The 14775-nt window shown below is 36.0% G+C and overlaps 1 protein-coding gene across 2 annotated transcripts; it reads left to right on the top strand.

The window, feature by feature from the left end:
* Positions 1 to 7451: 7451 nt before the first annotated feature.
* Positions 7452 to 8287, top strand: LOC108030796 (uncharacterized). Of its 2 annotated transcripts, XM_050886604.1 has the most exons (2): positions 7452 to 7702; positions 7796 to 8287. In XM_050886604.1, exons 1-2 carry the CDS (start codon positions 7565 to 7567, stop codon positions 8183 to 8185), a joined length of 528 nt encoding a protein of 175 aa, XP_050742561.1. In that variant the 5' UTR covers positions 7452 to 7564; the 3' UTR covers positions 8186 to 8287. The 2 variants fall into 2 exon arrangements, with proteins under 2 accessions (XP_050742561.1, XP_016959365.1); XM_017103876.3 differs by having other exon boundaries at positions 7453 to 8287.
* Positions 8288 to 14775: the final 6488 nt, after the last annotated feature.

Raw genomic sequence — 14775 nt, 5'->3', positions numbered from 1 at the left:
ACAAAATTTAAAAATTAAAAGTGTGCAACGCCCACTCCAACGCCCACATTAAATAGCCGGTAGGTGGCGCCGTAAAATATATAACTTTGCTGCTCCATTTCCCTTTTGCGCCCTTTAGCTGAGTAACGGGTATCTGATAGTCGAGGCACCCGACTTAAGCGTTCTTTCTTGTTTTTTATTAAGATTTTGATTGAATTTGAATTCGAATTTAAATTTGAAGTAGCGGTAATATGCCAGATCAACAAATTGAACTGTTGCCTTTTTATCGCTGTTTCACTTGTTTTCGCGATTCACCAGAGCTATCGGAGAGTCTGAGCACTGTCACTGCAGCTTTAGTTGCCGGGTTCACAAAAACAAATTGATTTGCCATGAAGGTGGACTTGTCCATAGAATCTTCACAAAGAATTTCGCAGCAATGCAAAAACGCGTATGCACTCCACGAAAGCATGATCGAGACTTATAGAAATAGCTAAACGAAACTCGAAATGGAAATATTCACCTCGGAAATCAATCCAAACTCCTCGACCTCCAAAACTGGAATAACCTTCGGAGATTCTAGAATCGGCATCCACTGCATCGCACAGCCAAATGCATCCACTAAAATTACAAATAGCTTAAAGATAGCCGGCGAACTGTACTCCATCTGGTCTGCCGAATCAAGTGACCTACATTTTCCAGCAGCCATCATCCACCACAAATATAACATCCTGCCAATCCATCGAAACTTCCAGCCTTCCTTTAGCGCGATAAAAATAAAATCTCCTCACTGGAACTAAACATAGCTCTCTCAAAGCAAAAAGGAAAATCGCCAGGCCTCGATCGGGTGTCCTACCAAATGCTAAAAAACCTGCATCCAGCAGTAAACTCCTACTACTTGATCACTTCAACAATATTCTAAATATCTTCATACCGTAATATTATAAACTAAGTAAAATTATTCCAATTCTCAAACCGAATACAGACAAAACATCATTAAACTCTTATCGCCCCATGTCCCTCAACTCTTGCTTCGCAAAAACGCCAGACAAAATCATTGAAAATCGGCTATGGTGGTTTGTTTCCTACAACAACTCTATCGATAGTCGCCAAACTGGATTATGAAAAGGGAAGTCAATATCAGACCATCTTTTGGTTTTAGCCCATTTGATATCGTCTTCCTTATCAACGAAAAATCACTTATCAGTAATGTCACATGATTTCACAAAAATATTTGACAAAATTGATATACGTTCTAAATTTAGTTATTCTTATCGACTATTTAAAAAGATAAACAATGATACACAAATAAATATAGACCCCCTCTCTACTGATATCCGCTCGTGGTGTGAATATTCTGGCGCTATTCTTTCACTCACGAAACGTAAACACCTTTATTTTTGCACAAAAACACTCCTGTCAACTTCGAGTAACTACTACACTTACACCAATAGACAATACCAAGAAGTAAAAAATCATAGTAAATAACATTTAATAAAAAATTAACATTACCCACAAAATCATAATCACACCATAAAATCCAACATATTTTATTGTTTTATTTTGACAAAAAAAAAGTAGCTTGTATACCCTTACAGTTATAAAAAATAATCAATAGTTTTTTTAATTCTTGTGACGCTGTTCAAGAATATATATACTTTATGGGGTCGGAAACGTCTCCTTCACTGCGTTACAAACTTCTGACTCAAATCATTATATTCCCAATATTATAAGGTAATATGTCAAAAAGCCCCAAAGCTATAATTTGTTTCATATTATTTCCCACCAATTATCCGATAGTTTCTATGACAGCTATATGATATAGCCGTCCGATTATGATAAAATTTAATTCAAAATTCAAAACCAAATAAAAACGTTATTTCCAAGCGTAGGAGGTTATAAGTTAAAAAACACCGAAGATATAATTTTTCAATATTATTTTACCACTAATTTTCCGATTGTTCCTATGGGAGCTATTTGATATAGTCGTCCGATTTTGATAAAATTTAATTCGAAATTCCGAACTAATTTGAAAATGTTATATCCAAGCTTAGAAAGGTATATGTTAAAAAACACGAAAGACATGATTTTTTTTTAATTTTTTTCCCGATAGTTTCTATGGGAGCTATAAGATATAGTTGTCCGATCCGGCTGGTTCCGACTTCTATACTACCTGCTACAGAAAGAAGACTTTTGGGAAGACTTTCAGCCCGATAGCTTTTAAACTGAGAGACTAGTTTGCGTAGAAACGGACGGACAGGCGGAAGGACATGGCTAGATCGATGCGTCTTGTGACGCTGATCAAGAATTTATTTACTTTATGGGGTCGGAAACGTCTCCTTCACTGCGTTGCAAACTTCTGACTGAAATCATTATACCCTCTGCAAGGGTATAAAAATGGAATCCCATTTTATAATAAATGTTGAAGGAAAGGAAGGAAACTATCTTCAGCCAGCCAACGTTTCTAAACCCTTGCAGGTAGTTCCTGTGGAAGCATTGTAGGTCGAAGCCTTTCAAATTTTTAGAAAACTAAAAACCATCTACAGAAATAGTAAAATTCCGTTTCATTTTGAATTACTACCGTATATGTTTGCAAAAAACAAAACTTAACGGTATTTGAATTATTTTGACAGTAATTATCCGATCCATCCTATTGCACCTCTAGGATATAGTCAACTGCTTTTTAAAATTTTTATTCAAAGTGAATAATAAAATAATGATATTCGCAAGAGTAGAATTAAATATTTAAAAAACACCAACATCAGCATATACCTGTGGCCGTTTCCACTTTCTGCCTGCTACTTATCAGGACTGCTTCGGTCTTATGAGCTGCCAAGGTGAGACCCTTAGAGTCGAGCCATGCGCTTGCTCGTTTTGCAGCTTCATTGCAGATTCTTTCTGCGTCTGGGAGTTTCTTGGCCGTAACTACTATGGCTACGTCATACGCGAAACCAATGAGTCGTGCCCCTTCGGGCATCGTGATCCTAAGGATCTCGTCGTACATGACATTCCTCAACAAAGGGCCTAGGACTGATCCTTGGGGGACTCTCCCGGTGACCCTGTGAATCGATTGCCTGGATGCAGTTTCGTAATGGAGAAGGCGGCTTTCGAAGTAGGTATTACTCGCTGTATTTTCACTGGGACATTAAGTTTGCATAATGCATTTAGTGTGTGGTGACAGCTAGTGGAGTTGAATGCGTTTTTAACATCCAATGTTGCCGCTATGCAATACTGCTTAGTTCCGTACAACCACCTTTTTCCCTCAATGGCTTTGTCTGCGATATCGCACAGTTTACCAATGGCATCGATTGTGATAGTCCCTTTCGAAAACCATACTACATCTCAGAGAGGCCGTTAGTTCCGACAAGGGCACCTTCTAGCCGGGAGTGGATTATCCCTTCAAGAATTTTACCCACCGTATCCAGCATGCAGAGTGGCCTATATGAAGGAGGCTCCTCCGCTGGCTTGTCCCCCTTCGGTATGAGTACCAACCGCTGGGTTTTCCAGAGACTAGGGAATACACCTTCTGTTGGGCATGCATTATACATGTCAACATACTGTTTTATGTTTGCTTTTATGGCTATTTTTAGTACTTTATTGCCTTGTCGTCCTCTAATGTCTTAAGAACCTCAAGGACTTCTTCAGGACTTCTGAGCTTTGTGCTTCTGGTGTCTACAATCTGTGCTATACTCTCTTGCTCAGGGAATATGGTTTCAACTATCCTTTTTAGGATGACTGGGCATGTCGGCGATGGTCTACTAAATGCCCGAAGCCGTTTTGTGACGAGTTTATATGCGAAGCCCCAAGGGTTGGAGTCTATTTCTTCGCAAATATTATTAAAGCACCTGCGTTTGCTTTCTTTTATGGATTTTTCGAGGGCTCGTCAGTTTTCCCTGTAGTACATCTGGTGTGCCCTGAATTCGAGTCTTCCTCTTGAGCGTTGGTATGCGCGTCTTGCTCTATGGCATTCTTTCCTGGCTTCCGCAATGGATTGGTTTCACCAGTATGCCGGACTTCTCCTTGATGGCGGTTTCCCCTTCCCATCACAGGATACCTTGGTGTAATCTGCGATGCGGTTTGCCCTTTCGTCTGCTGATCCGTTTGAAGAGAGGTCCTCGAACAACATCTGCACCATCTCCAGGTCTAGCGTTTCTACTTTGTACCCTACCACGGTCTTTGGAACGCGTGGTGGGCCATTTGTGGACTTAATCGTGCAAATTATTGCCGCATGTTCACTACCCATATAGGCGTCACTAACCTCCCAGCTGGAGCCCGAAGGCAGTCCAGCGCTCTCAAATGTGAGGTCAATGATGGAACTTGTTCCGGCTCTAGAGAAAGTCGGTTTTGATCCAGAGTTCAGCAGTACTAGCTCAAGTGCGGCGAAGCTCTCCAGTAGCGCCCTTCTCCTCGCGTTTGTTTGGGGGGAGCCCCACTCCGTAGCCCAGGCATTAAAGTCCCCGCAATTATGGCAGGGCGATTTTCCCGGGCGTCTTCTGCAATCTCTTCGAGCACAGTTATTGCCTGGGGGAGGATAAGGCTTGGCGGTAGGTAACAGCTATAGAAAGCTATACCATTCACATGGGCACTGGCGAAGCAATTTCCGCTTTTTTTCCTGCTAATCTGGCGCCTTGGGTTTCCGCAGCTCCATATTGCCGATTTTTTGCTACTATTTGCTAGGCATTCACCGGAGCTTTTATTTCTATATTGCTCGCTTATGAGTGCCTTGCATAGCCCTCCTGAAGTACGGACATTTTCCACTCATTGTTGGGTGGTAACAGTTTTTCTCCTTTTTGCGCTTGCAGAGCATACAGCAGGCCTTTGCTTTGCTTACTTCATCTCAGCTGAATGTCACGCCAGTAGTGACGCAACAACCTACTTAAATTGGGCATATTTTCACTAATCAATGGATCAATAATAAAATTTAAAAATAATTTTATATTTTCCGCCTCCCACCGGGACGCTGAAAACTGTACTAAGTTTTAGTCCCATATCTAGCGAGAACATTGTCAATAAAGTCACAGCCTAAGTAAACATGTAAAATAAAAAAAAATTTTGCGCGGAGTTTGTCATTTGTAAATCACTTTATTTCCCTTCAAAAAGCTTGATATATACCGAACAACAGACAAAATGTAACAGCCTTCCCTGAAAGTGCAGCCCTCGGAGGTGTCCGTACTGAATGCCACTGGCCGTGTGGGAATGAATTCTAAGACTTTAAATTCAAATAAATCTTACTTTGGTGCCCCGGTTAAAGGATAACAAAGTGTACCAATTATTGATCCAAAAAATATTTATGTGGGATTTGGTTGGGGAGAGACAAGGACCACTAGAAGTGGTCTCACCTTCTGAGCTTACATCTTTCCCTTTCTGTACTCGATTATTTTAGGTATTACTCGATACTCAGTTGCACCTCTATTGAAAATAGCACGCACCGCCATACTGACTCGCTGCCACAATCTTACTAAGAACAGTGCAGTTCAACTAAACGCACTTATTTTGAAAATGTTAGATCCAGCCGAATGTGAATAAAGCATATCATGATACGATTTAAAGTCACTGTTATCTTTTCTATAAAAATGGGGCCTAAAGGGGCATAAAATGTATTCTTAATCTAGCCGTGTTCGTCCGTCCGTCTTTCCGTATGAACGCCGAGATCTCGGAAACTATAAGAGCTTAAGAGGTCGGACTTGGCCTGTAACTTCATAGGCCCTCTGCGCAGAGCAATTTTGTTTAATCAGGGTACCACGCCCACTACAACGCCAAGAATTCGCAAAAAGCTGTTGTGCCTGCATCTTTTATGCTTAAAAAAAATGCCGCGCTCGTTTACTATAAACCCACAACCCGCCCAAAACTGAGGTGGCCACAGTTTTCATGGAAGTTAACTTCGGCAAGCCGAAGTTTGTATACCCTTGCAGTTATAAGAAATAATCAACTTTAGTAAATAAATTGTATCCCGATTCTTCCTATGGCAGCTATATGATATAGTCTTCCGATCTTATTAAAATTTAATTCGAAATTCAGAAGATATAAGATATAGTTGTCCGATCCGGCTAGTTCCGACTTATATACTACTTGCAACAAAAAGAAGACTTTTGGGAAAGTTTTAGCCCGATAGCTTTAAAACTATGAGACTAGTTTGCGTAGAAACGGACGGACAGACGGTCATGGCTAGATCGACTCGTCTAGTGACGAAGAATATATATACTTTATGGGGTCGGAAACGTTTCCTTCACTGCGTTGCAAACTTCTGACTTAAATCATTATACCCACTGCAAGGGTATTAAAATATTTTTTCGTCTTAACAAGAAAGGAAGTTAACTTCGGCTATCCGGAGTTTGTATACCCTTGCAGTTATAAGAAATAATCAACTTTAGTAACACCATGTGAAATTTTTAGGGATTGTAGCTAAATTCAGTGATATTAAAAAAATATTATATAATTTTTTTTAGATTAATTTTTTGACATCTATATGTTAGAGTATTCGAAATTCTTTAAAATATAAAAAAATTATATTCCCAATATTATATTATTTTGTATTATTTTATTTTATTTATTGTATTATTTTCTTACCAATTTTCCGATCGTTCCTATGGCAGCTATATGATATAGTCGTCCGATTTTAATAATATTTAATTCGGAATTCAGAACTAATTAAAGAATGTTATTTCCAAGCTTAGAAGTTTATATGTCAAAAAGCACCAAAGCTATAATTTGTTTCATATTATTTTCCCACTAATTTTCCGAACGTTCCTATGGCAGCTATATGAAACAGTCGTACGATTTTGATAAAATTTAATTCGAAATTCAAAACCGATAAAAAAGTCTAAATCTCCATGTTCTCTTAGTAACGGGTATCGGATAGTTGGGGCACTCGACTATCTATTTGAGGCAGTGTTAGATGTTCTGACCAAGCAATGAAGCCATTTTTGTTGAATAATAATTTTAAAACTTGCAGGTAAAAAAATCAAGAAAATAGTTTAGCCACACATCGTTAAAGCCGAAATCAGAAGAAAAGGTAGTAAAATTTGTATAAAAATATGTTTAAACGATGGTAATTAGATAAGTCATGTAAGAAAAGCACAAGCTTGCAGCGGTTTTTCCGCCAAACTAGCGAGTTTTTACCAAAATGGGTAAAACTACAGTTTCTTACTCTAAATTTTTCGGAACCTTTCAATAGAGCTAGGATAACAAAATGATCACTGCTCAGGCGGTTTATATGTACATGATGCCATTTTTGTTGATTAATAAATTTAAAGATGAACAATTTCAAGGGCTTTATACTTTATGGCCGTTTTTGAAAATTTTTTACCCATACGTTGTAAACAGTTGTAAAGCCTGAAGCTTTAGTAGCTTACAAGTAACAGGAGCACGAAATTTAAATAGAACATCGTCCAAAAATCGAAAAAGCGTTTTGGGACAACCTGACAAACAAAATACAATTTCAATTATGAGACTTACTACCTTACTGACTGGAGAGTTGCGAAGGGGGCTAGCACTTTCTGTCAATCGTTTGATGTAATCATTTAGCATATTTTTTGTTATTTCTCTCCGGCATTAAAAATTAATTTGTCTGCTGGGAATCCGGGAAGGGATGAATAGTAAAACCCAAAAGTCCCTGGCCGACGGCATGGCTTCTCCCACGTACGGCTCGGAAGTGCTAATTGGCAACTGGGCCGAGCGCCGCTACGCAGTGGTGGAGCAGAGCAACGCCATCCTGCCAGGACTCCGGGTGAGTGGCTGCGAGCACCATCGGTCGCTCTGCCAGGATACGTACACCCGCGCTCCCTTCGCTCGCTCCGAAACTGTTCCTTTCTTCGTGCAGCATCGTAAATTGGCCTACCAGAACTTTGAGAGGAACAGGCGGTCCTGCTTGAACCTCGTGGACCACGAATATCTAAAGCGAAACTTCACTAGCACCAACACCCTTGAGTTCCAGGAGCTACCGCGGCTGCGTATCTTGCACGCGAATAGGGATATTGAAAAGAGAGGTCCTCCGAATCAGCCGACGGACGTGGACAGACTGCAGGCCTTCGGGAATCTTACGAAGACACATAACTATCTCAAACGCCTTAAGTGCGCTCAACTCTTGGAAGAGGTTAGCTACATGCAGACCACCTATTCCGCCAGCTTCAACCGGCCATGGATGAGGAAGCCCATCTTTGAGTACGGAGCAGACTACGACGGTGTCGTCAAATTCGATTTGGCGTGCTAGTAAGGTAGCTTAGTAATGGGCTTCTAATAGCCTTCAATTTAAAACTCTGTACTCATAAAAACTCAATCCTATATATTACAAGATTCAATTTATTTCAAATCATTTTCTTGTATAATAATATGGGTTCGTACTTTAAGTAGTTCTATATTTTGGATGCCAGAATTAATTTTTTTGTTGCACATGCCACGCAAGGCTTTTCCATTAATCTTTTTGGTGAGCTATTTTAAGTTGGTGACTGTTTTTTTTTTGGAAATTATTAGGTCTATAGATGTTTACAATACTTTTGCGTTACCTTTGTTTTTGCTTTGTTACAGAATATATATTTAAATATTAATTAATTATTACAAAAAGTAAAATTTTACGACATTAAACTAGACGACGCAAGATTTTGCATAATTTTACTTTCTTAAATATTTTATTTTTGACTCTGTAATATTTGCTTGCCTTAAAATGTTATTTATTCGTTTCTTTGTGTTTGATTAATTTTGGACTGCCATGATAAGTTCCCTTTTTATTTTCGTATATTTTTTACTTTTTTGGCTGACGATTACATTAAAAATGATGCTTAAAATCTAAACCAATGGAAAATGTGTAGGTCTTAGTGTGTGGTGGAGAATGTTGGTGTTTGGTTTGGTGGATGCATGTTTCATGTTTCATGAGTTTTGTGTGTTTGGTTTTTTTTGGATTTTAAGGGATTATTTAAGTTTGGCTGGGGTAATGTATTTTCTGGATATATTTCTGCATATGAGTGCGTTATTTTTGCTTATATCAATTACAATTTTGAATTTTTATGTATTTTTTTTTTGGATTAGTAATTGGAAAGTGATTTTCACTCCGCCTTTTCCCTCCAGATTTTTACTTTTTGTTCATTTTGATGTTGGATTCTTTTCTTGTTCTGTTTAATTTCCTCTTACATTAAATACCTAAAGTATTTATTTGTATCATTACTTAATTTGTATGTAAAAAATGATGCTTACACATTTGGCTTAAACTAAAATTTGGTTTTGGTTGCTCCGAAAAATGTAAGTAAACGTGAATTGCCTTTTAATAGTTGCCATGACTCAATGTTGTATTGTGCAATCAATTTTGGAATGACCGAGATTAGTTGTTTTTTCCCAGAATTTTACTTTGGAATTCGCCGAGAGGGTTTTTATAAAATTTGTTTAAGACTTACATCTTGTTTTCAATGCCAGTAGTTAAGTCATCATTTCTTATTCAGATTTTGATATCGAAAGATTTTTATTTTCGCTCAAGGGCGAGATTTTGCTGCCAAACATTTCTATCAAAACGTTTGAAATGTTCTTTGAAATGTTTTCTCTTTACGATTTTAATGTGAATATGATTTCTGAATAGCTTAGAGATCCATTTAATACCTGCAAATTTTTAAATGGTATTTTCTTTGTGTTTTTTTTTCAGCCGAAACAAAAATGATTGGTAGTTACATACAGTTCTTACTTGCCAGTGTTTTCTGTATTTCTCAGAAATTGGTAATGGTTGTTTTGGTAATTGTAGTTGTACGTGTAAAAAAATCTAAATGTTAATCTTTAACTTAGGATTGGTTTAGATTGGAAATTAATTGTGAAGATTTAAAAATAATACAATATGTTGGATTTGAAAGTGGTAAGACAGTTTTATTGTTTATTTGCAATCTGCTTTTATTCGTTTTTTGTACCAATTAATTAAATTTTTACCAGAAAAGTGAGATTTTTGTCTTTCTTGCTTGTTTCTTGTAATATAAAAAAGTTTTACATTATTTTGCTTTGATTTTCACTGCTTTTTATTTATATATGTATAACTTGCTTTTTACATACAATCGATTAAAAATGATACAAATTCAAATGTAAAAATGCTTAACAATTTTTAGCTATTGTTACTTCTGCTCTTGTATTTGCATTGCCTCTTTAAAAAATATATTTATATAGGTAGTAGCTTGTTCTTGCGTCACGTTTTCTGTATAATTAAAATCACCTCTGTCGGGTTTTCGGTATTCGTTTTGATTTGATGTTATCTGCATTGTATCCTTACCATCATCATATCCCGCTTCTTTTTCTATTAGTTGCTCAATTAGGTTTTGCTGCTGCTGGCTGTTGTATAAAAGTCGGTCAATAAGAAAAATGTAATGTTATTGTACTATGGTTGCGGCTGCTGCGGTATCCGTTGCATTTGTTGTATATGTTGTAAATTAAAAGATTTGTTTGGTTTATTGTTATTTAATTGTATCAGGCTATTGGCTATTGGCTGGCCCAGGGCAGGTACTTGTCCTGATCCTGGCAGTATAGTATCACTATTGCTTTGTTTGATTTTATTTTGGTTTTGATTCGGTTTGATGGTTTTGATTAATATGTCTTCTCAACAAACCAAAAATCTGTTAGTCCCTAATCAAATTCTCACTTTCTGATAAAAATAAATTAAGCTTTCTGTGTTGCAGTGGTCAAACACCTGCACGGATATGTTGCGTTCAGCTGATTAACTCAATAAGAAATTCATTAAACTCATACCTCTTTTCCACGCAGCTGAAACAGTTTTTGTTTACTTAATGTTTTTGCCTTCCAATTTGTTGGTGTATTAGCTATTTGTTAGCAAAATTAGTGAAATAATTGATTTACTTACGTTGGTACTATTGCATTTGCAGTTGCAGTTTGTGATTGCTTATGTACAGTTAGAGTTGAGTTACAATTAATAATAGGTTCCTTCCTTCCCATTTTCGGGGTCGACGGTGATATTTGCATAAATAAAATTTGTTTCTATTGACTCTGATCAGTTATTATTTCTATGGTAGTTATTAAATTGTAGTCCCTGTCAATTGTTCATAATAATTACAAAGTAATTTCAACATAACAAATTGTGTTCGGTTCGTCTCTAAGTGATCTAGTTTGATCCTTCGGCTTATTGAACTTATCGTAAATCATCGCATTTGATGTGCTCATCCTTTAAGTATTTCTGCTCCACTCACAGACAAGCGCAAGTTTTAAAATTATATTTCTTTTGCATACTTCACTTAACATTAATGGAATATTTTTTATACCTGTTAAGTAAATGTTACTATATGTTCTCATTTTTGTTTATTTTTAGGCGTTTTCGTCGATCCTTGTCGACTTTTACTATTTTTTTGCTGTTTTTCTCAGTTGTAAGCTGTCTGATTGATTTATTTTAGTACTGTTGCTATTGTTTACTGATATTCAGATTTTCTGTTTGGGAGCTTTGTTTGTTTCTTTTTTGTCGGCTTGGTGTAAAACTTCTGTAAAATATTTACGGTACTATTTCAATTGGTTTGTGGTTTGTTCCTGTTGCAAAAACAACAATTCGTATATAATATAAATAATTCATTGATTTCTGTCTGTTAGAAATTACTTGTTCTATGGGCACATTGTGTCTACTGCAAAAGGTGAACCGTTGCATAAAACGTCACGGGGACCTTAGACTGAGCTCGAACTTAAAAAACCAATATCGTAAAACATATTTATTTTAATTTCTGCATTTATCCGGACTAAACTTGAACATATCGCAATGAATTCAATTATAAAATTTTTTTTGAGGGATTGTCTTAATTTGTATAACCACTTAACCATTTACAATGAACGGCTTGCTTTCGAAGCAGAAAAGAGCAACAGTAAAGTAGTGGTCCCAATGCTGTATTTATGCAAAACTCGTCCAGATTTTAGCAATAATTTGAATATAGAGTTTTTATCAATATCGCCATGTTGGCTTAATTAACAACTATCGAGGCTATTGTTGTTTTGGATTTCTTCATTTCATTTCGTTTCGAATTTTCGACTCTTTTGAAGTAAAGCAGGCTGTGGTCTAATTTTTGCAATCTCGGAACATTTTTAAACCAGCGTTCATACAATTGAAAGTCTGTAATTCCTCCTATTTACGCAACTGGCTGCTGTCACAAACTTTTTAAGGTTACGTCAAATATAAGTAGATATATCGTATATATAGAGAGTATGCCTTAAATAGGTTAAAAAATATAATACACCATACATATAATATAAGAGTTTAGGGGTTTCCATACGCTATATGCTATTTTTCTTTCTTTTTGCAATTGTTTTACTTTCATTTCATTTTTTACTTTTGAATTTGCTGTTTTACTTTTTTCCTTTAAGAGACTTTTATTATTTTCATTCTTTGGTAATCGCTCCCCTTTCGGACATTTGGTAATAAAACAAAAACATCTTTGGAACTCGAATTTAATCCATTTAACCGTGTGTAACCCGCAATTTCAAATCAGTTCAAGCGGCTGTTCAATTGGCTTTTTGCATAGTTATGACTTGTTACTTTTATTACGAAAAATGATTCCTCGGTTTTTTAAACTAATGCTTACCGTTGCTATTTCAATGTGTATTTATCTATTTCTTTAAATATTCTGTCTTCTTGCTGATTCTCTTGACTTATATTTCGGTTGCTGGTTGCTTTTATGCTTGGTGGTTGACTTAAAAACTATTATCACTATTGCAGAAAGCGGCTGTACTCAATAATAATGCACTCGCTTCTGGAAATGATGAGATGGAGAGTTGGGTTATCCACAGTGTAATCCTCCATCCCTAATCATTTCTTTTCGAGTTTGCTTCTTTGTTGTTTGTTTGTTGTAGGCATTTTCTATTAATTTTGCTTTCCTTGGGTTGAACTAAATTCTGAGTCTGAAATTAGGGTCGGAAATGTAATGATTTTGAAATATTCTCAAATATTATTCTGATATCTTAACTGTTTTTTATTTATAATCAGTTGTTTTTGTTTGTATTATATTTAGATTAGTCGATTTTAAGAAGAAAGGATTTTACTTTATTTCTTTGCTTTTTCGTTTTTGATTTTCAGGGAGTCATGATTTCTCTTCGAAACGCAGGTTCCAGATTTATTCACTTTTCCCTTGCTTGAATTTTTTGTCGATTTTGAAGTGTCAAGTTTAAAATACGTCCATGCCTCTGCTTACATTGTGTTTGTGTTTCTTGGGTTTGCTTTATGGTTACATGTTACTTATGTTTACTTATATGGCTCTTTGATACTGCAATTAAAATTTCTGCTATAAAAATTACTTGTATTTGTACTCTTGGTTATTTAAATTGGGCTATTGTTTTTGTTAGGTATGCTTGTAACTTGGTTTCTGTTCTTCTATTTCTTCCTCAGCAGTTTTTCGCTGCGGTGTGTACGTGCAGCTGTTTTTCACCTTCGACTGTTTGTCAAGGGAACATAGTGTTTCGTTTCGGTTCTGGTCTGGTCTATTCGGTCTGTCCTGTTGCAGCCTCTTTATAACTCGATGTTGGCTATCATCTCTGTACCCCAGTTAATCGATCGGTTTTTTAATCGCCATTCATACATACATTTATATGGAGGTGTTATATATGTCACGGCTGGTGTGTTTTTGGTCTCTCCTACTGATGCACCTTAGAAGAATTCCAAGAGCAAGATTCCGCTGAAGCAGCTTCTCTACTCCATTTTGCAGCTTTCATTAAACTAATCTTTCCTATGAAATTTTTTAGCAACTATGAACTAAGTAAAATAATAAAGATAGAAATATAAAATGGAAATAAAATGTAAATCAGAAAAAACAATTTGCAATCGGAAATATATAATTTTTTACAGAACATCAAAAGAGTATAAATAGTCTCCCATGTTGTTCTGCAAATGATTTTGGAGCGCTTTAGAATTTTGTTCTTAGTCTCTGTCTTTATGCTAGATTTTGTTGCGCCTAAATTTATGTTTTTGTTTTTGAGTAAGTGTATGCTTTAAATTTTGTGTTACTGCCTAAAATGTACAAAAGTTTTACGCTTAGGTTGTTTTGTTTTTAATTTGCATTTATCACAGCGACATTCAGTCTAAATTTTGCTTTTATTGGAATTATAGCATAATTTGCCATAATTTACTTTGATATAATCGTTTTCTTAAACATTTTCATTTATCTTTTAACTAAAACTAACATAATTTTGATTTAAAGCCAAAAGGTTCTTGTGTGTGTTCGTCGTTTGTTTATCGATTTGTATTCGATTTTTTAAAGCCGAAAGGATTAATAAAATTTTGTCTAAAAGGCCTAAAGGTTGGCTACAGCTTAATGGTAAACTGTGTGTTTTTATAGCAAATCATGCTGATCATTCCGATCAAGTCCCTTTGGTCTAATTCCAATAAAAGCCACCATGTTGGGTACCATATACATTTTGGATGTTGGTTGCCTTTTTGACAGACCATGCAGTATTTTTGTAATTAACTTTTTGTTCCGCTATCAATTTCGATTTAGATGTCAAATTTTCAGTGCCTAAAAAGTGATTTTAAAATTTTGACTAAATTTACCGTAACCGTAGGTGTTATTTAATACTTTACACAGAAAACAATTTTTCAAACTATTTATAAAACTTTTGCTGATAGATTTACATTAAATTTAAGCCGAAACTTTCTATGTACAATTTTGAATAAGTCATTGTTACCGAAATGTTTGCCAGCGACACTCATATCACAAAAACTAGACGCCTGCCCAAGCCGAAATAGTCATAGTTTTGTATACTGCCAAATTGTTCGAGTTACCCCCTGTATTGGGGAACTAAAAGAAACAGACTTTAATAAATTTTCAAGTAAAGAAAACGTAAACAAACCATAAAAAC

This window comes from Drosophila biarmipes, chromosome 3L (genome assembly GCF_025231255.1).
Source record: "Drosophila biarmipes strain raj3 chromosome 3L, RU_DBia_V1.1, whole genome shotgun sequence".
NCBI classification, from domain to species: Eukaryota; Metazoa; Arthropoda; class Insecta; order Diptera; family Drosophilidae; genus Drosophila; species Drosophila biarmipes.
Note: the sequence above shows the minus strand (reverse complement) of the source record. Positions and strands in the feature narration are given on the sequence as shown.

What these genes read in the sequence shown, in the direction of transcription:
- LOC108030796 (XM_017103876.3), top strand. Translation starts at nt 7,565, where the DNA reads ATGAATAGTAAAACCCAAAAGTCCCTGGCCGACGGCATGGCTTCTCCC.